The 27,620-nt window shown below is 39.0% G+C and overlaps 1 protein-coding gene across 9 annotated transcripts in view; it reads right to left on the bottom strand.

Moving 5' to 3' along the window:
* Positions 1 to 27,620, bottom strand: part of LOC137244920 (DENN domain-containing protein 1A) — a 99,091-nt gene that overhangs the window by 32,496 nt on the left and 38,975 nt on the right. For 8 of the 9 annotated variants that reach the window (XR_010951223.1, XM_067774679.1, XM_067774680.1 and 5 more), the window contains 3 exons: positions 15,873 to 15,926; positions 14,285 to 14,545; positions 6,385 to 6,843 (listed from right to left, as the gene is read on the bottom strand). Coding sequence is in view for 8 of the 9 variants with exons in the window: in XM_067774679.1 (XP_067630780.1) it covers positions 6,385 to 6,843; positions 14,285 to 14,545; positions 15,873 to 15,926 (774 nt within the window). In the remaining variant the exon portion in view is untranslated. Of the gene's footprint in view, positions 1 to 6,384; positions 6,844 to 14,284; positions 14,546 to 15,872; positions 15,927 to 17,229; positions 17,316 to 27,620 lie in introns of those variants that run through there. The other variant, XM_067774685.1, reaches the window with a different exon arrangement.

Raw genomic sequence — 27,620 nt, 5'->3', positions numbered from 1 at the left:
TTCTGAGATATAGGGCGTTTTCGTGACAAATCCTGAAATGGGAAATTTTTGACAAATATTTCGAGATAGGACTCAGCAGCCGCAAGGAACTGACCAAAAAAATAAATATTAGAAAATACCTTATTGTCCTAGCACTTTATATTCCGACCCCGACTTTGACAGAAGAGTTTAGTTTTGTGCTGCCTTCCTACACAGGGGTATTACCTATTTATTCTGAAACTTAGGAAAGCTCTTTTCCGTTTAAGTATTCATGGGATTGTTCAGGATAAACCGTTAATTTAAAATATTTGGAACACGTTCGTTTGATACCATCCACACGAGGTCCGAATATTCAAAATAAATAAATAAAAAACATTTCGCTATGGCATTTCTAATATTTGTAATACCATTTTTGAATTCAACTTGAATTTGAACCATTAATTTAAATTTTGATTTAAGTTTCGAATGTCCATAGGTTTAGTTTTAGTAAAAAGATTCCTTGTTCAGCCCCACGAATAGATCCTGGTATATCTAATAAACTTACCATAAACTAAAAAAAAAGTAATACTAAGGACTTATGCTATTCAGTCCGTATCGGGTAATTGTAAACTGTTTGCCTCCTATTTCTACTACTAATATTTTTCACAAATTTCCAAAGAAACAACACAATTACTGGATGTCAAATTCGATTTAGGAGCAAGATGGCTGCAATCGTCAACAATGTTGTCAGCCGAGCAAGCCTCTTGTGATTGAATCATGTTTTAAAGTGTTGTTTATGAATACAATTTTTCCTCTTAATATTATAGTGACGTGTAAAATAAAATTTAAGAAGTCCTTCTCCTTGAATTTTGGCATTAGGCTCATCTCGCAATTCAGAGAACAAATTTTCTATCAATCAACTGATGGAAACATGTTTGCAAAGTATCAGCTAAAATAATATTCGCTGAAAGCGGCCATTGACGTTCCTAATTTTCTACAACAGAATTAAGCTCGATCTCGAAAGGTACACATTTATGACACTTGTGGCGTCGGCAATAAGCATTCGAAAAATGTATATACACCACACCCATGTACATGTCGCACACCTAGATCAATAGGGAGCTAACTCAAAAATCTGAAATTTCTAAGTTGTATCACCCATGATCATGGTGGAATCACCAGGTGAAGTAAATAAAAACAGACAGAAGATGTACGCTATCTGAAACCGTACGGATGTATTTTCGACGGTGAGAAGAGCGTGCAATTTTTACCCGCTTTGAAAAAATAGGAGTAGAAAAATAAATACCTTGTTGCGAAAGCCATTACAGAAACTGCTTCTTTCAGCATATCAGCGCCACCTAACGCCAATGCAAAATTGAATACAAAGGACCAGTGCGAGTTTACATTACTTTTAGGATCGAATAAAAATAAAAAATTTCAATTTGGCCACTTAAACTGACCTCAATTTCAACTGCAGTTGAAACATTCATTGAAAAACCGGACATAAAAGAAACGTGTTATTCATATAAAGTACATATGTACGTCTGTTATTTAGGTGAACTTTTCTGCCTTTTGTGGAACTTAAATTGGTTTCAGCTTCGATGAAGAGTTTTACAGTCACACTTGGAAGTGATCGTGATACCTTAATGTGTTCCTGCCCCTTAAAATTCATTGACATATTCATCTCCCAGGGCATATGAAAATAGATGGGAATGAAAAAGCGGATGAACTAGCTAAAAAGGGCACATCCCTTGAAGCTTGCTCCGTAGACGTCCCAATTAGACTGGGCGAGATTAAGCGAAGGCGAGAGGTGCACATGATATGATCGACCAAGCGGGAAAGGCGTGGGTTCAACCGCGGGGCTGTAAAGTGTCGAAGATTATGTGTAGGTCTTACAACTTTAGACTAACAAAGTTGCTTCAATCATGAAAAAGAGAGGCCTGTAGACTCATGACGGGTATTCTGACTGGACACTGCCTTCTGGCGTCACATGCCTTTAAATTAGGCTTAGTCAGTGATAGGAGATGTTTGAAGTGCGGGTTGGAGGAGGAAACGATCGAGCACGTTCTGTGCGCGTGCCCTGCACTTGCCAGGCTAAGACTCCAGCTATTAGGAGTGATACAGTTGTCAGATCTAGAAGCAGCGAGTGGCTTAAGTCCTATGAAGCTTCTAGTATTTGCCAAGAGGACGGAGTTATTTTATAACATAGGTCCTGGTTTTTGATAGGGGTTTTCAGTTTGGTCGTTAAAACAAACTTCTGGTAACACTACGGGCTCAATCAGTCTATGTGAGATCCTCATAGACCAGCCAGTTCAACCTAACCCAACCATCTGCTTTGATGATTTGTCGTTGAGAGTCGGGAATATAATATACGCTCTTCTGATATATAATTACAAACTTAATCAGAAAATCCCCAAAAACTGTTCACAGTTGAATTCATGATGTATTACTAATGTTACCAAATTTTTCGGGGTTATTATTTACCAAAATATATCAGAGGATAGAATAGCACAGCGGCAGTTGGCCTAGAATCAGAAGATGCTGATCCGAACCGAGCTGGATTCATATTGTAACGAATTTGCTTGCAAATCCTCTTATTTGCAATCCTCTGCTAAGTTCGAATCACTAAACTGTTGAATAAATAACTCCAATTTGTAATAATGCAAAATGGCCTTTATTAAAGTACTTCACAATAACAAACTGTGCAACGAATAGCTTGCTTAATAACCACACTGATTGATAGCTCAATGAAACTCTACTATTCAAAATAACACTGCTATTGCTAGATATCGTCTTAATCAAACTGCTTGACAACTCAAATCAAACTGAATTCCTTCTTACTCGCTGGCGCCGCTTTTATAGTTTACGCTGCATACTTCTAGGCTCTTCGATTTCCAGAAGTTACTAGTTGTTTCGGCTACAAAATCGCCAGCCACAACTACGTGCACAAATTATTGCTCTCTCTTGTGACAACTCAGATAAGGTATATGCCTGTGTTTGTAGTTTACAGTCTCCCTCACACACATAAGCGTATAAGTAAATTCATCTGTGTGTGACATCTCATCTCTTGCTGCCTTGTATGTAAATGTTGCTCGTCGGAATGTGTACATATGTGTAGACGCAATTATTTATTCGTTTATGTAGATACATAATGATTGAATTATTGATGTGCATTCACGTCACTGCTTAGATCGGCTTAGAGCTAGCAGCACTCCTTAGTTTTGCTAATATTCGTAACAATATATTATAAATTACAATCCTTAAGTGTAACATTCCTCTCATCTAGTGATCTGAGTTTTAGGGCAAACCAGAAACAGTGAGTTACAATTTTTTGTATATTTAATATAAATAATGTTTTAGCGAAGTATTTTCAAAATAAGGTATAATACGACAATTTTGGTGTTCTAGTAGGAACGAGAAAAGCATTCTTTGAAAGTCTTCACTGGCACTGTACAGGGGAAGATCATTGGTTGAATAAGACGTGAATGAATAGTTTGTTTCAACAAAGACCTGTTTCAATTTTTTTGAGAACAAATTAAACATATAGTATAATGAAAACATAAAAAATATGGACATATTAGTTTAGCACGGCCTTACTAATGGAAGCCAGCACCAAATGATGTATCCCTGTAATTAAATCCAGTAAAGGTCCATCAATATTCAACTAAGTTTAGTTCTGCTTACTCCAAACTGGAAAAAGAAGCGGTAGAGATGGGTTTGATGGTGAATGAGGACAAAACGAAGAACCTGCTGTCATCGAGCAAAGTTTCAACGCATACGCGCTTTAGCAACCACGCTATTGTTGGCAGCCATAATTTCGAAATAGTAAAAGACTTCGTTTATTTGGGAACCAGTATCAACACTAGCAACAACATCAGCACTGAAATCCAGCGAAGAATCAATCTTGCCAATAAATGCTACTTTAGACTAGGTAGGCAATTGAAAAGTAAAGTCCTCTCTCTGCGAACAAAAATCATGCTCTACAGGCCACTTATCGTACCAGTCCTGCTATATGGGACAGAATCATGGACCATGACAACAGCAGATGAAGCGGCTTTGGGAGTGTTCGAGAGAAAAGTTCTTCGAAAGATTTATGGACCTCTACGCGTTGGCGATGGCGAGTACCGAAGAAGATTTAATGATGAACTGTACGAGCTATACGCAGACATCAACATAGTCCAGCGAATTAAAACGCAGTGGCTGCGCTGGCTAGGCAATGTTATGCGAATGAAAGATGATGCTCCGGCCAAGAAAGTGTTTCTATCGGAACCCGCCTATGGAAGCAGAGGTAGGGGGCGGCCCCCACTCCGTTGGCGCCGGTTGTCGGAGCAAAGGAGCGACTGGCGCGCCTTGTTGGGCGGTCATAACCGTTTAGACGGTTAAGCGCCAATTGAGTAAGTAAGTAAGGAGAATGCAAAAAGCAACACTTTTTCGGGGACAACATTGGTGAAAAATTCTCAGATAGCCGAATGACAGAACAAAGAAGAATTTATGTATGTTTGTTTAATGGTGTGTTCAGTTTATACTTATATTTAAGAATTCATGAGCTTAACACCGGCTTATAATAATTGAATTTCAATTATTATGTTTTCTAAGAGAAACTGAAAAGAAATAAACATTTACAACACAATTGAGACATTTTGTCTCTATTATATTAATTTGTGTGCCATGTAGATTTATTTTTGTAAAGTTCTTCTTCGTTGCGAATGAGAAGCTTTCTAAACTCGGGCTCAGTTTTACATATTTATGTATGTTTGTTTAATGGTGTGGTCAGTTTATACTTATATTTAAGAATTCATGAGCTTAACACCGGCTTATAATAATTGAATTTCAATTATTATGTTTTCTAAGAGAAACTGAAAAGAAAGAAACATTTACTGGCATATTGCGATGGAACCATTTCGAAAACCGCCAACGTAATCATCATCAGGCAATTTTGTAATGTTATCAAAGGTTTCACCGGGATTCGAACCGTGAATCACATGGTGAAACTGCAGTTGCCTTTAACTAGGCTATCCTGCTCGTATTTGCTTTCATGCTTAATTAAGTTTTTCTCATTCCTACACTAACAACACAATTGAGACATTTTGTCTCTATATTAATTTGTGTGCCATGTAGATTTGTTTTTGTAAAGTTCTTCTTCGTTGCGAATGAGAAGCTTTGTAAACTCGGGCTCAGTTTTACATATTTATGTATGTTTGTTTAATGGTGTGTTCAGTTTATAGTTATATTTAAGAATTCATGAGCTTAACACCGGCTTATAATAATTGAATTTCAATTATTATGTTTTCTAAGAGAAACTGAAAAGAAAGAAACATTTACTGGCATATTTCGATGGAACCATTTTATTTTATTTTATTTTATTTTATTTTATTTTAATTTATTATTTTATTTTATTTAACTTAGTTTTATTTTATTTATTTAATATCATTATATTTTTGTTTCTTTGTTTTAATGGTGTTTTCAATTTATACTTATTATTAAGAATTCATGAGCTTAACACCGGCTTATAATAATTGAATATTCAATTATCGTGTGATTCGCGGTTCGAATCTCGGTGAAACCTTTGATAATTTTACGAAATTGCCTGACGATGAATTCGTGGCGGTTTTCGAAATAGTACTATCGCAATATGCCAGTAAATGTTTCTTTCTTTCTTTTCAGTTTCTCTTAGAAAAACATAATAATTGAATATTCAATTATTATAAGCCGGTGTTAAGCTCATGAATTCTTAAATATAAGTAAAGAAGAATTTAGAGCGAGACAATTGACGGCTTACTTCACCTGGTTATTCCACCATGGTTTCTATTTAATGAACCAGATTGTATTTTTCTTGTATTTCGTTAGTTTTTTGAAATATAACTTACACCAATACTGAAACCGTATTAGGAGGGAGGACGACAAGAAATATAAGGGAAAATACAAGAAAAATATAGAAAAATAAAGTAGGGTCACATAGGTATTAATAAAAAAGTAAATAGTTGTCACGTTTTGCGTTTACCATCTCCCTTTCCTTCGCCAATGTAATAAAAAAATAATAAATAAAATCAGCCGATGAGATGACAGCCATATAATTGCGCCAATTAACTCCGGGCTTCGCGATTCAAAACGCACCGAACTGTATACTCTTTTGACTAATAAAAGTCTTTGTTAAAAATAAAAATTTTATTGGTACATATGCGAGAGGCCGTCAATTTTTTGCATTTTCTGAACATTGTGATTTTTTGAGTTGATCACTGTTTTGATCTGGGTGTGTGATATGTATTTACTACTTTAATTCTAATTTTAACTACGCTCCGCCCCAAACATTCAATAAGCAAGAAGCAACATCCTACCGGCAAGCGCTTCTTATAACTAGACTATCGTGAGCATATACTTAATTTGAAGACTAATTACGCTAGCATAAGTCCCCAACAAAAAACTCACCTTCTCTTTAACATTATTTAAAAATTCATAATGACGTCGCTTTTTCATTTTCTCTGCATAACGTGCCGTTTCCAATTCAAATTCATCCGAATAACCCAGTCCAGTGTTGAGCATTTGTAGGCGTTCATCTATAAATTGTTGAAATATTTGTAATTCCATCATTTTTGCTAAAAACGGACGTAAATGCTTGGGACGTGATTCGATGAATTTTTCACGATTAAATTTTTTGCCAGTTTCACGAAATTCTACTGCATCACGATAACCGCTTATCAATTGTACGAGTACACCAAGAAATATTTTCGAAACTCGATCGCCTATATGTTCATGCGAGTGAGATAGTTGTTTTTTCATTTGTGACACAATGTCGACTGGCATTTCGCGTACATCATCAAAAGGACTTTCGAATACTTTTGTATCACAGTTAAGTATCACAACCTCGCCAAGTTCATCAGGTGTCATCTGTATGGAATAAAATAATATTTTTAATTGAATTAGGGAGTTTATTTGGGGAAATACTCATGCGGACAAAAATTACCGTCTCTATGGTCTTTGAGTTTTATTTTTGTAATAAAGATGTATGAAAAAATACAACTTTGTTTTCCCAACAAATTTAAATTTTAAATTACATTTGTTTACAATAAAACGTATGGAATACTAGCCTATGAGGTCCAATACTCCCCTGAAATACTTTTTTTTACGAACTGATTCGGCGATAGTTAAAAAATATTCCGTAGCAGTCCTTGCGAAATTATTCTCAAAATGACTTTGGAAACATTCCCGAAATGCTCAGAAATAGTCCTCAAATACTCTGGAAAACAACCTCAAAACTATATGCAGATAATCCCGAAGTAGTCTCGAAATGGTTTCAGCGATATTATTACGAAAACAGCCAAAAAACTGATACGAAACAGTCCCAAGATCTTCGACACAAACGGTCCCGAAAGAGTCCTAGAAAATCTTGAAATAGCCCCGAAAAGGTTTCAAAAATAATTCTGAAACGGTCCCCAAATAAAAAACAATATTGAAATAATTAGGGACCATTTCGGAATACAAGCCTGGACACAATCCTCAAGTGATATGGAAATAGTCCCTAAATCATTCCAAACAATGTCCTGAACTGGCCTAAATAGTTCCGAATTTATCACCAAAATCATCCCGTAGAGTTCCGAAAAAGTCTGGAAATGGCCCCTATATGGTTCTAAAAACAACCCGAAAAGGTCCAAAAATTATTTTAAAGCCTCGTTCGATCCAGAAATAGCCCCAAAAAAGCCACTAAAAACCAGGAGAAAACCGTAAAACGACTCGCAATAATCTGGAAATTATCCAGAATGATTCCGAAATCATCCCAAAAGTATCCAGGGAATTAGCTTTCTTTAACCATCATTTAGACCAAAATCTATATATGTATTTATAGCATGAACCACGCATACATATATGTATATGCAAAAATGTTTGGACGTCCGAATTACCCAAAGTTATGCCGATTTAGGAAAACAGTTCCAGGGGGATTTCCATGAATCAGGAGAGTATCACTGTCTTTTTTCCTAATATATTGAATCTAGGTTTATATGGGCCAAAAATGAAATATCATTGGAATAGGTCAAATAGAATTAAGAGTTATGAAATCTTAGTAAACTGCTCACTTTTCCAAAATTCTATCTACATTCATATCTATATTGTATATAATTCTGATTATTATTATCACAATTTTTTGAAGCAAATTCCTTATAATTCTATCTATATTGGTCTGGCACAAGTACACGAAGAGTTATAGCAATTTCAAGATACTATTCCAGAAGGGGAGCTGGGGGCAGAGTCCTTAATTGTTTTACCTTTAATAGTGTAGCCCGTAGATTTAGTATCATGGCCTTAAAATTCTATTGTCAAAAAGTAAATACAAAGTAACTGTTCCCAATGTGTGGAGGTCCCCGCCGCAACTAAAAAAAATATATATATCTGTGTCAACTTTCCTCTAAATCTATTCAGCCGTTCTGGTGCGATTGAATCACAAAGTGTCTTTTCCAAAAAAAAAAAAAATTGTTAGTAGATCCTTGCAAATTTTTGGCTATCTACGTGGATCCGTTCTATAGTTTTACTTGGAATGCCCCTCACTTCGATCATATTTTAAAAAATAAAATAAATGTAAGGCGCGAAGAGATCTAAGGCCGAGCTTCCCTTCCAATTTGCGTCGTGCTCCTCTTGATTTTCCCTACAAATTGGCCGGACGGGACCTACGTATTTTATGCCGACTCCGAACGGCGTCTGCAAGGCAGATGAGTTTTCACTGAGAGCTTTTCATGGCAGAAATACACCCGGAGCGCTTGCCAAACACTGCCGAGGGGCGACCCCGCTTAGAAAAATTTTCTTCTAATTTAAAAACCTTATTTCTAAAATTTTTGATGTTGCTTTGTCCGGGGTGCGAACCCAGGGCATACGGTCGGGTAGGCGGAGCACGATACCATCACACCACGGTGGGCGCCATATCTTACTGACCCAGATAATCACTTGAGCTCAGCATGATATTGTTTACATTTGCCAACCTGTCACATCGACTGACACATATGTCGATTAGTCACACCAACCGACATATTTGCCCATTAGTCACATTGACTGTAGAACCACATACATATATGCATAAATGGGTTATTAGAATATGCAGACTAAGCTATTGATTATTACGAATTTATGTACATCTAGTTTGTAAGTATTAGTGTAAATATGTAGTAGTAATTTGTAACATTTTGTATAAAACAAAGTGTTTCATGAATAAAGAATTGTTATTTGTACAAACTTGATGGTTCGTTTAATAATTTTATAATTCATGGCGATCCTGCCAGTTTCCAGCTTGGTGATTAAAAAGCAAACTGATAAAGACCTTGCTAAATAAAGATCCTGCCGGATTGTTAAAAATCCAATTTGGAAGTATTTATACCAGCAAATTTTGAAGCACAGCTGAGGACTTCATACTACACGAAGCCCCATTTCGTGAGTTGAATTGAATCACTCGGCGAAAATCAATCAGGGAAGAAATAAAAATTTTGGCATATGCAGCATATTAGCTTATATATATAATAGTAACATGTTAGTAGGCTGTCCCGGAACAAGCAGCACAGCTCAAGTCCATTGGGGGTAAAACAAGGCAATATAACAAACGGCTAATGACTGGCAGCAGACTAGACTGGCAGCAATACTGGCAGCGACTTTTAATCATTTTATATTTAATCATTCTACGTATCCAAATCGTTTAAGTTTTAGAACAAATTTGGCAGCTCAGCTGCTCAACCAGAACAAGAAATCTTTGATCATTAGCACTGCCAAAGTTCAATAGCAAATCAAGAATTTGCATTATTTCTTTGAAAGCTCCTGATATCATTGAAGACAAAGATTATCAGGAAGCTTCACAATAGTAGTTCCTATGGAAGCTATCAAGCCCTGACAAAACAATAATTTTTCACAAGCATTGCTTGATTAAAAAACTTTATAAGTGAAGTATGCAAAACACTAAAATACAAGAAAAACCAGCCCATAATAACAACAAAAATGAAGAAAAGTCACGAAGAGAACATTAATATATAAAGCGTTGTATAAATTTGCAACAATAAGACATGTCGCGCTCGTTTTCATCTTAGGATAGAATAATGGTAGCGTAAGAAATACAAGCAACCTGATTGTTGATGATAAAATTGACTTAGGATAATTACTTATCAGGCTGAACACACGCTGTACAAATGCCGCCAATCTAGGACTTGAAAAGAAGAAAAAACACAGTTGTCCTGAGGGACAGATTGGTGAAGAATAATAATGAATACTGCAGTAGGCAAATTTAAAAATAAGATAGGTACCAATGTTCTCAAAGATCAAATAATTGCGTTAACTTTAGAAGTTATGCAGGTGACAAATCGCGATAAAATTAAAATAATTCTTCATAAATATCATGATGACTCTGGCCTCGCTACTCAGAAATCGCGTGACACATAAAATAAAAAAATGAGTGCTGGAAAATGTGAGAGATATAAAAATATGAAAATTTTTGTATCCACTGTACCTTCCTTCTTACCAATTACTTTAACTACTCCCACTACTATAAACTACTTTGCTCTTCCATCAATTACAGCTCCTAAATTCTCTGTATAATTAATTACAGATTTCCTATTTTATATAATCCATTTTGACGTGATTGAGCCAATGCGGAACATAGCCAAACTCGATATTTAAGAGTGAAAATGAAAGTGAGAGTTAGACTTGAATAAGAGGAAGAGCGGGTGGAGTCTGTGAAAAAGCGGAAAAATTTACGGACGAATGTGGCAAACTAGAAAATGCAGAGGGGAAAGGAAATAAGAGGAAGAGAACTAGAGAGAGGAGAGGCAGGATGATAGAAACGGTTTGATCATAGGGCTGTATTAGGCTGCAGTAGACATACATGAAAGTCTAAACGTTTCCAGGATTAGCCAGAGCTGTTTAAAAAAAACTTATGATAAGTCACAGATTTCTTTTTTTGTCATCAGGTGAATCTATAAGCTCTGATTTTTTGCAGCATCGTCGCTGTATATTTTTACACCAGCCACCTTTTTCTGCTCAACGAGGCCGCCTCTTAACGCTTGGTTTACTTAGATAAATGCTGGGTCTTGGGACTGAATACCGTCCATCCCGAGTTCACGTATTAAAAGCCTCCCAAATACTCTTCCGCAACTTCATTATATTCTTCCAGATCTTTAACCATTTCATTGACGTCAGCAGTATGTTTCCATATTCCTTAGTTAGGGACAAATTCATACTCTGACTAAAACTTTTCCATTTACTCTTATTTCTTAAACCCTCCCACAAAAAGAAATATAGACCGCAGCTATTATTTTCCTGCACGTTACTTCGTATTTCAAACATTAATGTATTTTTTTATGGTACTGAAAAAGTCAATACTGCAGATAAGTCAAGAAGCAACACTTAAATTTTGTGAGGGCGAGTATTGTTAAAGATTGATCGAAGAGTAAAGATGTTGCAGGCGCAAACTTCGGTGGAAAGCAGCAGAGCGTAACAAAATTCTAGTAGGTCACTTCCACCACAAACTTTAACACAAGTTTAAACATAATTTAAGCACAGAAAATACACTGATTTCAGTCTTTGAGTGTAAAAATATAAATTCTGAACAGATTAGCTGAATAAAAAGTGTACAAATAATTGTTAAATAACAAATACAGACAGTAGTAGTTTAACAAATTCTGCTGTGGTAACTGGTGAATGTGACCTACTAGAGCGTACCGCCGACTTCATCGTCACCGAAAAACGCACTTTCATAAACTTTAAAAAAGGAAAGTGGGAAGAATATAAATCCTTTACAGACAACCTCTTTGCTGCCCTCCCTATCCCGACTGATGCCCGCCAAGGGGAGCGTGCCTTCCGCAAGGTCATTGAATCCGCCTCGGCACGTTTTATTCCCGCCGGGAGAATTCCCGAAATCCGGCCCCACTTCCCGGCGGAGGCCGCAAACTTAGCGAGAGAACGTGACCTTATAAGGCAGCTTGATCCAGGCGACCCCCAAATAAGGGATATAAACCAACGCATCAGATTGCTTGTGGATGAACACAAGCGGGCGAAATGGGAGGAGCACCTAAGAGGTTGTAACCTCTCTACCGGTGTGGGTAAACTTTGGTCCACCGTAAAGTCCCTATCGAATCCGACCAAGCACAAAGACAAAGTTTCCATCGCCTTTGGCGACAAAGTGCTGTCGGATGCGAAAAAATGCACGAGCGCTTTCTGCCGACAATATATAATGCATTCTACGGTCGACAAAGTTAGACGGAGGGCCAACAGACACGCACATAAACACAAATTTAGCGCGTCACCAATCACCATCACCGCTAAAGAGGTTGAGGACGCCATTGGTCGCGCTAAACCATCCAAAGCAGTGGGCCCACACGGCATAGCCATGCCGATGCTTAAAAGCCTAGGGAAAGAGGGTTTCAAATATTTAGCGCAGGTCTTCAACCTGTCTCTTTCCACCTTTGTCATACCCGAGAAATGGAGAATGGCCAAGGTGGTCCCGTTACTAAAGCCTGGTAAACCAGCTAACATAGGAGAGTCGTATCGTCCGATATCTCTCCTATCGCCAGTAGCAAAGACGCTCGAAGCCATTTTGCTCCCTTATTTCCAAGCAAATTTGCAACTAGCCTCCCATCAGCATGGCTTCAGAAAACTCCATAGCACTACCTCCGCGCTAAATGCCATTAGCACCCAGATAAATTGCGGTTTAAATCAAAACCCCCACCATAGAACAGTACTCGTAGCGCTAGACCTATCAAAAGCTTTTGATACGGTCAACCATGGCTCGTTACTGCAAGACCTGGAAGGGTCTACCCTTCACCCATGTCTTAAAAGGTGGACCGCAAATTATCTGGGTGGTCGGCAGGCATCGGTGCTATTTAGAAACGAAACATCAAAGTCAAGGAGAATTAAACAAGGGGTGCCACAGGGTGGTGTCCTATCCCCACTTTTGTTTAATTTCTACATATCTAAGCTACCTTCACCACCGGAAGGAGTCACAATCGTTTCCTACGCCGATGACTGCACAGTAATGGCCACAGGCCCAGGCCCACAGATCGATGAGCTATGCAACAAAATAAACGGCTACCTCTCTGATCTCTCCAGTTTTTTCGCCTCGCGAAACCTGGCATTATCACCGACTAAATCTTCCGCGACCTTATTTACAACATGGACGTCCCAAATGTCGACCATTTTGAACATCCACGTCGATGGCTCTACGCTACCGACTGTCCTACACCCCAAAATCTTGGGTGTGACGTTTGATCAGGATCTACATTTTGGTGAGCACGCAGCCGCAATTGTTCCGAGAATTCAGAGCCGTAACAAAATCCTCAAATCCCTTGCTGGCAGTACCTGGGGAAAAGATAAAGAAACGCTCATGACTACATACAAAGCAATTAGCCAGCCGATTACGTGCTACGCGTCACCCATATGGTCGCCAAGCCTAAAAATTACCCACTGGAAGAAGCTACAGGCCTGCCAAAATACTGCTCTCAGAATTGCCACGGGCTGTCTTCTTATGTCCCCAGAACACCATCTACATAATGAGGCGAGAATACTCCCCATCAGGGAAAGAAACGAGATGCTGACCAAACAGTTCCTGTTGAATACCCAGAAACCTGGGCATCCCAACAGACATCTGATTGACGAGCCAGCACCGCCTAGGGGCTTAAGGAGTCATCTCAGTAAGCATTTTGAGGAAATACGGCATCTGAGAACACAGCCGTATGAAGCGAAAAAACACAAGCAGGTCCTTGGTGAACTCCACAAACAGGCGTTGGACCTTTATGCCGGGAATTGCCCGGTGAACCCAGTACTCAAAGTAAAGTATCCAAAACTTGCGGAAGAGGAACGCATACTCCCCAGGGAAACGCGTGTCACTCTGGCTCAACTTCGTTCTGGATACTGTAACAGGTTAAACTCTTACCTATCCAGAATCAACCCCGACATACAAAATGTATGCCCCGCTTGCAATGTGTCCCCACATGACACTAACCATCTCTTTAATTGTAATGTGGAACCAACGCCTCTAACACCCCTTTCCCTATGGTCCACCCCTGTTGAAACAGCAAGTTTCCTTGGACTCCCGTTAGAGGATATTGATGACAGTTTGTGATCGGTCGCATCTGTTAGGTGGAGCGAAGCACTGCTACAACAACAACAACAACCTACTATAATTATGCGAAGCTTGCTTCACGCTATTTTTCGTCCCTGCAACATCTTTACCTCTTCGATCAATCTTTGGTATTGTCAAATGCGACTCCATTTTCTAACATTGACTTCATCTGTTTGGTTTATTGCATCATGGCCTAGCTGAACACTACTGCATACAAATTTTATTTTTTTTTTGTAGTCTACATACCGTTTCGAGTACTGTTTGCGGCACACCAATTAGATATGGCATTGGAGCACTTAAATAGTCCTTCAATTTCATCGGCAGGACTGGTATAAAAATATGTTGCCATTCCATTGGATATAGAAATGCATTCGCCGCCTGTATGCACGACGACAAACGATCCAAACGTCGTGATGTGAAAATTATTCGCCGCTCGGCCAGCATGGCCGCAAAAACTGCAATCATATTCTTTGGATCCACAAAATTATAATACAGATTTAGATTGTGCTAGTGAATAAAAAAAAAAAATATATATATATAATACAAACACACATTGCATTAAGTAATATTAAATTGAGTTGCTCATTTATCAGGTGTATGCATATGAAACAGGTATTGGCATCTAGCGTAGCGGTCAGTACGCACAATTGTAGGAACAGTCAAAACTTGCCATTGGCGCTAGTTGGCGTCTTATGATCTGTCAACAAAATCCAATACCAAACATTTCAACTTTCATACAACATCGTGTTTTTTTTCGCTCTTGAAATTGTCGAAAACGCGCCTTCAAAAAACGATTTGCGGGGAGCATTAATTTTCTGCTTCCATGTGGGTAAATCGGCGATAGAATCTCATCGAATGCTTGTCGAAGCTTACGGGGCGCACGCTCTTGGTCGTACGCAGTATAATGAGTGGTTCAACAAGTTTAAAAGTGACAATTTTGATGTGAGAAACGCTGAACGCGGCAAACCACCGAAATTGTTCGGGGACGTCGAATCGTAGGCTTTGCTGGATGAAGACGATAGTCAGACGCAAAAACAGCTCGCAGAACAACTAAATGTGTCGCAGACAACCATTTCCAGAGGTTTGAAATCCGGAAGATGGGTGCCACATGAGCTGAACGACATGTGAAATGCTGCTCGCCAGACAAAAAAGAAAGTCGTTTTTGCATTGGATCGTTACTGGCGATGAATCCCAAACGCAAGAGATCGTATGTGGACCCTGGCCAACCAGCAAAATCGTCCCCAAGACAAAATCTCTTCGGAAAAAAGACAATGCTCTGTGTTTTCTGCGATCAGCGTGGTGTAATCTGGTATGAGCATCTAAAACCAGGCGAAACTATTAATGGTCAACGCTACCAAACACAATTGGCCAATTTGAACCGTGCTCTGCCCCAAAAACGCCCAGAATATGAAATAGGGCATGACAAAGTGATTTTTGTCGGTGACAATGCACCATCACACCGAACAAAACAGACTCGGGAATTGGTTGCGTCGTACAGCGGGCAACCACTACCCCACCCCGCTTACTCACCAGACTTGGCTCCATCCGACTTTCACTTATTTGCATCGATGGGGCACGCACTTAGCGAACAGCGCTTCACTTCTTACCAAAATGTTGGGAAATGGCTCGATGACTGGTTTGCTTCAAGAAACGAAGACATTTTTCGGCGAGGTATCCATAAATTGTCTGAGAGGTGGTCAAAATGTGTACTTTGATTAAAGTATTCGTTACCTTTCTCTTGAAATATATGTGTTTTTTTTTTTAAATAAAAAATACACGTTTCATATGCATACACCTGATATTTACATACATAACTACATAATTTATGACTTACATTCTCTGGTATGCTGGGTAATTGAAAATGCAACGGACGCTCAAATACAAAATACTACAAAAAAACAAAAACAATTTTATTTGAATTGATTTACTATAAAATATGTATGTATAGGCATGTATGTATGTATATCAGTGATGCTCAAACGCATACAATAACATAATAACAGAAATCAGCTATTCAATTAAAACGTACAGCATGCGCTGCCATGTGGCGTATGGTAGCAACTACCGGTAATGCAGTGCAAATACTCACAATAGTGCCATAGTACAAATAGATTCCTTTGCGTGCTCACAATTGTTTATTTGTAGCAAATTATTTTAATAAAATATAGCTAAACAAAATCACTACGACCAAAATTGCCCAAAGCTCGCTAATAGCTCGAATCTCCATCTTTACAACCAAAACTTTATTTACAGAATTAGATTCTAAATAAGAGCGAAAAAGGGACCCATACACAAAAACGGCAATTAGAAATAATATATATGATAGGGACAAAATTTTAAAAGCGGACCACCTAAAACAAATTTTACTTGTTTCATAGAGGGTCAAATACTTTGTTAACAAAATGATAACATTGTGAAAATAGCACATTTAAAGTGGAATTATCATTTCATTTCAATTGTTCGCAGCTTCTGAACGGGTAAAGATATAAATTGTGGAACTCCATACTTTAAGCGCAAGCAATTTTGTTGCGAAAAAAAAAATTCATAGCCTCAATTATTCCTTAAAAATTAAACATTGCTCGTTTTTGCAAAAACATTCAGCCCTATTCTGCACTTCGAACTGAACTGAAATTTTCTCAGTTTGGTAACTTTGCTATCCTGCGTTCCGTTTTCATTCAGTCCAACTTCGAAAGTCTCGATTTGACGTATCCTACACTTCGAGCGCAGTTCCGTTTTTCTCAGTTGCAAATTAGTTGACGGAGATTATTTTGATTTTTTTTCGCGGGCTTTAAAGCGAAATTTTTTAAAAAATATGTAAGTAAAATATACATTAATTTAAAAAAAAAAAATTATTTTAAAAAAAACTTTTTATTTTTTGTGGTTTTGCAGGGCAACAAGTACAATACCAGAGCAATATGAAAAATTGTTGGAATTGATGTCAACAAAAAGAGACATTGCACAAGGTTTCTCAAATAAGCCATGCTAGTAACTGCCTTCAGCAAAAAACCTCAAAGGAGCCATTACGCGGTGAATTGATGTTAAGGAAGTCAGAGTATTTCTCGGAATTTCTGCATAAAATATATCCAGGACATACTTAAATGCGTCTTTATTTAACCTAAAGTTTTTTTTTTTTTTTGAATCTAAAAATATTTAACATGTATGAAGGTGTAGCACTTTCAGCACCAACTTACAATTCATCACTAATCCTGAATGGATCACTGTTGTCCCTCAATCTCCGTCTTTCCACTCTCACGTCTACATTTTGGGACGCATTTTCCTCCTCTTCAAACTGCAACCTAAATGTTAAATAATAATGAAATTTTCACTAATTTATAAATTTTCCACAAATAGTTTTTTATTTTGTTGTGTTCTAATGTCATAAATTTCTCACAAGCAGCTGATTTCGAAAATTTGTTCATTCTTCCTTTTCTTCTTTCAATTCAAGCGAACTCAGGATACCTACTTTCAGTTCAAGCGGAGCGGAGAACTGAAACGGACTTGTAATGCAGAATAGGGGTGACTATTTACATCGATTTCGAATAAATGTGTAACCTCTTATACCTACTATCGAAATAACAAGAGATTTTCCAATGCTACCTAGAACAGTTTCTTTTCACACGAAATACCTCACTTGATCTCTAAAAAAAAGTTAAAAATTTAAGCGCATTCATAAAAACGTGAATCAGAGTCAGCAGTCGTTAGTCAACTCATCGGCAAGTACACTTTCGTATCTCACAGTGCGCAGATTGCTTTTGCCTTGCACGTGTGCGCTTATCTGTGTGAGAGCATTAAAAATCTCCGCCTGTGGGATAGGAAAAGATCGTCACTGATGTATATACACCTGCGAGTAAAAAAAAACGCAGCAAACATTTTTTGTAAATTTTACTCCGTCAGTAAAAAAAAACTTTAATTGAATTGTACAACAACAACTATGTAAACCAATTACGAAAACGCTTCAGAAAAAATTGCAAAGTTCTAGAAAATTTTTTCACTTTAATATGAAAAAATCGCACTAGTTCTTGAGATCTACTTTGGATTTTCCGCCATAAAAAGTCTTATTTGTTACATGTAATAAAAGCTAAAATAGCCCTGCAAGCCGATTTCAGTACAAGGTGGTGTTGTCTCATCAGCTGAGAGCTTCTTCTTGATAATTCCCACGTACCGCCATGGTACAGCGAGTTGTCACTTAATCGAAATCAATGCTAATTTAATTTTGATTTGACAATCTGCTGTTCGGTGAACTGGTGTGAATTCGCTTTGCCCTCACCTTGTATAGATAGATTCGCCTTGACTCGTGGATATAAAAAGCAAAATTTTAAACTTTGTAAAAATTCATTGCATTCGAAAGTTTTTTCCAATAAATTAAAATTATTGTAATTTAAAATCGTGTTTAGGGTACATTATAACGGCTAATGACTTGCTTAATAGTATGATCATCAATTGTATACGCGTGGGATTGGTAGAAACAAAGGAACTGGCACCCCGCGGGTTAGGGGGTTAGAATATACACGCGGTAAGAGGCGACTAAAATACCAGATTCAAGGGGTTGTGTAGCGCAACCTTTTCAGGTTGCCAGCGCAATATATGTATAGCTTCTCCAAACACAATTGTCAACCTCACCTTCGAGCGGCGAATCCTTTTTCACTAACAGACGAGGCTCTCGTCCTCATGGAACTTTGGGGTGGGGAGGGAGGGATGGCCTGAAGGTTTAATGTGGCCATGTAAATAGTTCCCGAGATGGTCGGGCTAGCACCTTAATGGAGCTGTGTTACGAGCGTACCGGATCTGTATCCGGCAAAGGACCATCACATCGATAACACTCCCAAAGCCTTCGGGGAGCAACCTTATCGCTACAACAACTGGCACTTCGGCAGGCTTTGTGACATTTACGTTACACCATTCAACTAGATTATTCAGATTCGATTGAATACTTGATCTATCCTATCATCATACGCGTACATTAGCGGCTTGTAATACTTCAAAACATTTGCCCTGTGGAACAGCAGATGTAATATCGATAGATTCAGGCCGAAAATTATTAAATGTAACCCTTTGTTTTTTCCCCCCAAGTGTGAAGATACCCAGGAGAGACAGAAAATTCATTTTAGAAGTCAAACCCTGCGGAAACTATGAATATTTGAAATGTATGCATGATAGTTATATCAAATATGTTTTACCCCCCAGCGGGTTAGGTGGTCAGAATATACCCGCGGTAGATATAACTGTCGTAAGAGGCGACTAAAATACCAGAATCAAGGGGTTGTGTAGCGCAACATTTATAGGTTGCTAGCGCAATATATATATAGCTTCTCCAAACGCAATTGTCAACCTCACCTTAGAGCGGCGAATCCTGTTTCACTAACAGACGAGGCTCTGGCGACCCCAAGTTCCTCATGGAACTTGGGGGTGGGGAGAGAGGGATGGCCTGAAGGTTTAATGTGGTCATATAATTCGTTCCCGAGATGGCACCTTAATGGTGCTGTGTTATCGGAGCGTACCGGATCTGTATCCGGCAAAGGATCATCACATCGATAACACTCCCCAAAGTCTTCGGGAAGTAACCTTATCATTTCAGTGTAACCCCATTTAACTTGTTGCTTCCCTCCCACAAATTGTCATCCTCCCAGCAGCTCCTTGCAGCGGGACTGCTCCATATTCTCTTGCTCCGGTAAGGTATCGAATCCAATCCGGTCCGTCTCCTGACCCCGATCCTGAGAAATGGTTTTGCTGCATCTGCCGGAAAAGAATCTTTTTAGGACGGTCATACTCTGTTCAGTGTGTCTCGTGTAAGGGATGGTTGCATCGGACAGGTTGTTCTGGGCTTGATCCCGAAACCCGACGTCCACGTAATTTTTATAAATCTTTTGTGGCTCCTTGCTGTTCACGTCCAAGGGCCTCCCGTAGTCTACGCCTTAGCGCCCCCCCCCCCTACCTTACAGCAGCCTAGCAGAATTCTGCAGTTAAACTTTAATGGATTAACTGGGAAGATCACGGAGATAGTCGATTTCATGAAGCGGCACAACATCCGCATTGCTGCGATTCAAGAGACTAAACTCACAGCAAGATCTGCACTGCAAACCTGTTCTGGGTATAATGTCCACAGAAAAGATCGCATGAGCGGAAATGGAGGCGGCCTCGCGTTTATCATACACCACTCTGTGCAATATCATACATTTGATCCTGGCATCGACCGCAGGGACAATGTCTTAGAACGTCAAGGCATATCTGTCCGGTCAGGCGATGCAAACCTAGAAATCATCAACATCTACATCCCTCCTGCCACCTGTTGCCCCAGTGGATACCGCCCTAATATTAGCGCCTTACTCACTGGAACCATCGCATTATCTTAGGCGACTTTAATGCCCATCACGATCTATGGCATTCAAACTTGCGGGCGGACAGTAGGGGTGAGATGTTGGCGGATCAAATAGAAGAAACGACGTTCTGCACCATAAACGGAGACGCCCCCACACGTATGGTACGAAGCTGTCACAGTTCGCCGGATATCTCAATCGTGAGCGCAGAACTCGTAAACTCCGTCAACTGGCAGCCGATGGTAACATTGGCATCCGACCACCTGCCTATACTTATTTCGTTCGAGCGTACCGCCGACTTCATCGTTACAGAAAAACGCACTTTCATAAACTTTAAAAAAGGAAAGTGGGAGGAATACAAGTCTTTTACAGACAACCTCTTTGCTGCCCTCCCTATCCAGACTGATGCCCGCCAAGGGGAGCGTGCTTTCCGCAAAGTCATTGAATCCGCCTCGGCACGTTTCATTCCCGCCGGGAGAATTCCCGAAATTCGGTCCCACTTCCCGGCGGAGGCCGCAAATTTAGCGAGAGAACGTGACCTTATAAGACAGCTCGACCCAGGCGACCCCCAAATAAGGGACATAAACCAACGCATCAGATTGCTTGTAGATGAACACAAGCGAAATGGGAGGAGCACCTAAGAGGTTGTAACCTCTCTGCCGGTGTGGGTAAACTTTGGTCCACCGTAAAGTCCCTATCGAATCCGTCTAAGCACAATGACAAAGTTTCCATCGCCTTCGGCGATAAAGTGCTGTCGGATGCGAAAAAATGCGAGAGCGCTTCTGCCGTCAATATGTAATGCATTCTACGGTCGACAAAGATAGACGGAGGGTCAACAGGCACGCACATAAACATAAATTCAGCGCGTCACCAATTACCATCACCGCCAGAGAGGTTGAAGATGCCATTGGTCACGCTAAACCATCTAAAGCAGTGGGCCCAGACGGCATAGCCATGCCGATTCTTAAAAGCCTAGGGAAAGAGGGTTTCAAATACTTAGCACATGTCTTCAACCTGTCTCTTTCCACCTTTGTCATACCCGAAAAATGGAAAATGGCCAAGGTGGTCCCGCTACTAAAGCCTGGAAAACCAGCTAACATAGGTGAGTCGTATCGTCCGATATCTCTCCTGTCGCCAGTAGCAAAGACGCTTGAAGCGATTTTGCTCCCCTACTTTCAAGCAAATTTGCAGCTAGCCTATCATCAGCATGGCTTCAGAAAACTCCATAGCACCACCACCGCGCTAAATGCCATCAGCACCCAAATAAATTGCGGTTTAAATCAAAACCCCCAGCATAGAACAGTACTCGTAGCGCTAGACCTTTCAAAAGCTTTTGATACGGTCAACCATGGCACGTTACTGCAAGACCTGGAAGGGTCTACCCTTCCCCCATGTCTTAAAAGGTGGACCGAAAATTATCTGGGTGGTCGGCAGGCATCGGTGCAATTTAGAAACGAAACATCAAAACCAAGAAGAATTAAAAAAGGGGTGCCACAGTGTGGTGTCCTATCCCCAATTTTGTTTAATTTCTACATATCTAAGCTACCTTCACCTCCAGAAGGCGTCACTATCGTTTCATACGCCGATGACTGCACAATAATGGCCACAGGCCCAGGCCCACAGATCGATGAGCTCTGCAACAGAATAAACGGCTACCTCACTGATCTCTCCATTTTTTTCGCCTCGCGAAACCTGGCATTATCACCGACTAAATCTTCCGCGACCTTATTTACAATATAGACGTCCCAAATGTCGACCATTTTGAACATCCACGTCGATGGCACTACGGTACCGACTGTCCTACACCCCAAAATCTTGGGTGTGACGTTTGATCAGGATCTACATTTTGGTGAGCACCCAGCCGCAATTGTTCCGAAAATCCAGAGCCGTAATAAAATCCTCAAATCCCTTGCTGGCAGTACCTGGGGAAAAGATAAAGAAACGCTCATTACTACATACAAAGCAATTGGCCAGCCGTTTACGTGCTACGCGTCACCCATATGGTCGCCAAGCCTAAAAATTACCCACTGGAAGAAGCTACTGGCCTGCCAAAATATTGCTCTCAGAATCGCCACGGGCTGCCTTCTTTTGTCCCCAGAACACCATCTACATAATGAGGCGAGAATACTCCCCATCAGGGAGAGAAATGAGATGCTAACCAAACAGTTCCTGTTGAATACGAGCCAACACCGCCTAGGGGCTTAAGGAGTCATCTCCGTAAGCATTTTGAGGAAATACGGCACCTGAGAACCCAGCCGTATGAAGCGAAAAAACACAAGCAGGTCCTTGGTGAACTCCACAAACAGGCGTCGGACCTTTACCTTTATGTCGGGAATTGCCCGGTGAATCCAGTACTCAAAGAAAAGTACCCAAAACTTGTGGAAGAGGAACGCATACTCCTCAGGGAAACGCGTGTCACTCTTGCTCAACTTCGTTCTGGATACTGTAACATGTTAAACTCTTACCTATCCAGAATCAACCCCGACATACAAAATGTATGCCCCGCTTGCAATGTGTCCCCACATGACATCAACCATCTCTTTAATTGTAATGTGGAACCAACGCCTCTAACACCCCTTTCATTATGGTCCACCCCTGTTGAAACAGCAAGTTTCCTTGGACTCCCGTTAGAGGATATTGATGACAATTTGTGATCGGTCACGGCTGTTAGGTGGGGCGAAGCACTGCTACAACAACAACAACAGTAACATTATCGCTACAACAACAACAACAACAAGAATGATAAAATCAAATCAATACAAATGTACATATATAATGTACCAACTGGCACATCTATTAGAGATAATGCAGTGATGTTCACATTCAAAATCATTTGAAAGAAAAAATCTCAGCAAACGGTTGATTTAAAATTTTTGATTTTAATAAGCATGGTAAATTTATGGGGTGAACATTAATACCTTGAATAGATACATTAAGCTTATGCTGTAATCCCGCGAATTCAAAACTCAAGAGAATCTTATTGTAGCTGTGACATAAAATAGAGCCAGGTTCAAGACATTAATTTAAGCCGTGTCCTATGAGTCCTTGAGTTTTCATGAAGAGGTCAATAGAATTGGAGGAAATATAATTAAATTTATGTTCGACTATCCATTATTTTCGCTAGCTTCTGAGCAATGCCTGGACCTCCAATCAACTGTATTATGGTAGAATTTGTCAGGGATACGTCCATTTCCGGTATCTCAAGTTACTCTTTATTACCCAGCCCGTTGTGACGTAAGTTTTGTTTCCTTATCCTGCTTTGATATCCAGCGAGGCGGTATTTTAAACCCCGACAATTACAGTAAAATTAATTTAAAACGAGCCGGACCCGTGCGAATCTTGCGCAACCAATATAAAGGTCTCTTATCAAATATCAACAGAAATCAGCTGTTCTAACAATCAATTAAAACTCACGGCTTGCGCTGCCATCTAGCGTATAATAGCAACTGCCGGTAATGCAGTGCAAATATTCACAATAGTGCCACAGTACAAATAGATTTCTTTGTGTGCTCACAATGGTTTATTTTTAACAAATTATTTTAATAAAATATAGCTACACAAAAGGACTACGACCAAAATTGCCCAAAGCTCGCTAATAGTCCGAATCTCCATCTTTACAACCAAAACTTTATTTATAGATTTGGGGTCCAAATAAGAGGAAAAAAGGACCCGTACATTAAAATAGCAATTAGATATAATAGATATGAAGATTCTAGAGAACATGGTATATGTGAACAGAACGTTTTTATTTTTGGATCTCTATGAGTGATCAGTAATCATGTGAAAAGTCATTATATGATGAGACGAAATCAAAGCGAAGATCCTTCTACACCGAACTCTCTCTTTAGAACAATTTTAAAATGGCAAAACATAGCGATAGGACCATAATGGTTTAGGTGTGATTCCCGCAAATTACCTAATTTTTATAGGAAGAATGAGGAATGCTCTATAGTACAACAAGCCTTTAAGTGAACCCATGTTATATTCACCCTTATTGGCATTGAACGTCACTGAACGACGACGATTGCCATCGTTGTTTTCGATAACTATTGACGACTATCGACACATGTTTGGTATTGGCTAAAGCGCCAAATACAGGACACGAACATTTCCGCGAACATTCCCGTTATGTCATGTTTCTGCGAACTTTTCTGTCGTGTATGGTGGTGTTTGCCAGTTCGCGCAAATATTTTAATTTTTGGCGAACATTTGCGCGAACTGTTCGTGCGTGTATGGCGAAATAGCTCATAATCGTAGTAATTTCTGAACGGAACGGAACATGGCCAAAGCTGCGAACAAGATTGCGGAATGTTCGCGGAAATGTTCGTGTCGTGTATTTGGCGCTTAAGCAAATTTGCTGTCGTCGTCGCCCTCACACGACGCTATTTTTCTCGACGTTGTTTTTACTGACGACAGAAGGAAAATTTGTAAGTAAAACATTTCTTTTTTAATTAATTAACTATACAAACATGTAATATGCATTGTTTTTTTTAGATATTCAAAATGAAAATAAGGAGTGCGCAACAATTCGAGGTTCTTGTAGCTGAGCTAGAAAAAACCGGAGTTATTTCAGATTTTTTTTTCTATTGAGTCTAAGCTCCTCTTTATTATTTTCGTCACTAGAGCTGGCGCTACTGTTATAATAAAAGAGTTTTGTAAAATCTTGAAATGAAATATTTAAATAAATCTCAAATCTCCAAAAACAGATACAGAAATTGTAAAAAAAAACAAACAGCTGATCCAGAAATGGCAGATATGGTATATTTTCCTTTCGTTTTATCGATAAATTGTCGTCGTCGTCTCAACAAGCTTAGCCAATACCGATTTGGTGTCGAAGTAGCGACGACGTCGATACGATGTGACGTCGACAGAAAAACGACGACGATGTCGACGACGACAATGACAATAAGGGTGATTATTCAGAGTTTACCAAAACATTTCTAACTAAGAATGTCTCAGCAGGATAACGAGGTCAAACTGTTCTGAAAAATATTTTACAGTTTCTAAAGTACAATTGTTTATACTAAAATTAATTTTTCTCTTTCTAAAGTGCAATTGGCTATTATGAATTTTATGGTTTCTGAAGCACAACTTAGACTATTCTGAAGAGCATTTAATGATTTCTGAAAGGAAATAGTTTAGATTTTCCATTCCATTTTCAAATCAATCACCCTTATTGTCATTGGCGCCGTGTCACTGAACGACGACAACTCACGACGACGTTTTAGATTCGGTATTGCCGTTGTCGTTTTCGATAACTATTCACGACTATCGACACATGTTTGGTATTGGCTAAGCAAATTTGTTGTCGTCGTCGCCCTCACACGACGCCATTTGTGTCGACGCTGTTTTTACTGACGACAGAAGGAAGATTTTTTAGTAAAACATTTCTTTTTTAATTAATTAAATATACATATATGTAATATGCATTGTTTTTTTAGATATTCAAAATGAAAATAACGAGTGCGCAATAATTCGAGGTTCTTGTAGCTGGGCTAGAATAAATCGAAGTTATTTCTGATTTTATTTCTATTGAGTCTAAGCTCCTCCTTATTATTTTGGTCACTAGAGCTCATAATAAAACATTTTTATAAAATCTTGAAAAGAAATATTTAAACAAATCTCAAATCGCGAAAAAAGATACAGAAATAGTAAAAAAATCGAACAGCTGATCCAGAATTGACAGAGATGATATATTTTCCTTTCGTTTTATCGATAAATTGTCGTCGTCGTATCAACAAGCTTAGCCAATACCGATTTGGTGTCGAAGTGACGACGACGTCGATACGATGTGACGTCGACTGAAATACGACGACGATGTCGACGACGACAATGACAATAAGGGTGAATAATGACATAATTAGGAATTTCTATTTCAATAAGCCCTTGAATGAAGACAATTTTACTAATTATTTCATTAACTCTCATTGTGAAATTGGTATAACACAGTTTTCGTTATACAACCAAAAATAAGTAATTTTTATACTCAGTTGAGCAGAGCTCACAGAGTATATTAAGTTTGATTGGATAACGGTTGGTTGTACATATATAAAGGAATCGAGATAGATATAGACTTCCATATATCAAAATAATCAGGATCCAAAAAAATTTGATTGAGCCATGTCCGTCCGTCCGTCCGTTCGTCCGTCCGTCCGTTAACACGATAACTTGAGTAAATTTTGAGGTATCTTGATGAAATTTGGTATGTAGGTTCCTGAGCACTCATCTCAGATCGCTATTTAAATTGAACGATATCGGACTATAACCACGCCCATTTTTTCGATATCGAAAATTTCGAAAAACCGAAAAAATGCGATAATTCATTGCCAAAGGCGGTTAAAGCGATGAAACTTGGTAGGTTGGTTGACGTTATGACGCAGAATAGAAAATTAGTAAGATTTTGGACAATGGGCGTGGCACCGCCCACTTTTACAAGAAGGTAATTTAAAAGTTTTGCAAGCTGTAAATTGGCAGTCGTTGAAGATATCATGATGAAATTTGGCAGGAACGTTACTACTATTACTATATATGTGCTAAATAAAAATTAGCAAAATTGGATGAAGAACACGCCCACTGTTTAAAAAAATTTTTTTTTAAATTCAAATTTTAACAAAAAATTTAATAGCTTTACTGTATATAAGTAAATTAAGTCAAAATTCAACTCCAGTAATGATATGATGCAACAAAATACAAAAATAAAAGAAAATTTCAAAATGGGCGTGGCTCCGCCCATTTTCATTTAGTGTGTCTAGAATACTTTTAATGCCATAAGTCGAACAAAAATTTACCAATCCTTTTGAAATTTGGTAGGAGCATAGATCCTATGACGTTAACTGTTCTCTGTGTAAATGGGCGAAATCGGTGGAAGCCACGCCCAGTTTTTATACACAGTCCACCGTCTGTCCTTCCGCTCGGCCGTTAACACAATAACTTGAGCAAAAACCGATATATCTTTACTAAGCTTAGCCCACGTACTTATCTGAACTCACTTTATCTTGGTATAAAAAATGGCCGAAATCCGACCATAACCACGCCCACTTTATCGATATCGAAAATTACGAAAAATTAAAAAAATGCCATAATTCTATACCAAATACGAAAAAAGGGATGAAACATGGTAACTGGATTGGTTTATTGACGCAAAATATAACTTTGGAAACAACTTTGTAAAATGGGTGTGACACCTACCATATTAAGTAGAAGAAAATGAAAAAGTTCTACAAGGCGAAATCAACAGCCCTTGGAATCTTGGCAGGAATACTGTTAGT

Source organism: Eurosta solidaginis, chromosome 3 (genome assembly GCF_040869045.1).
Source record: "Eurosta solidaginis isolate ZX-2024a chromosome 3, ASM4086904v1, whole genome shotgun sequence".
In the NCBI taxonomy this organism is placed as follows: domain Eukaryota; kingdom Metazoa; phylum Arthropoda; class Insecta; order Diptera; family Tephritidae; genus Eurosta; species Eurosta solidaginis.
The sequence above is the reverse complement of the archived record's forward strand: the minus strand, read 5'-3'. Positions and strand labels throughout refer to the sequence as shown.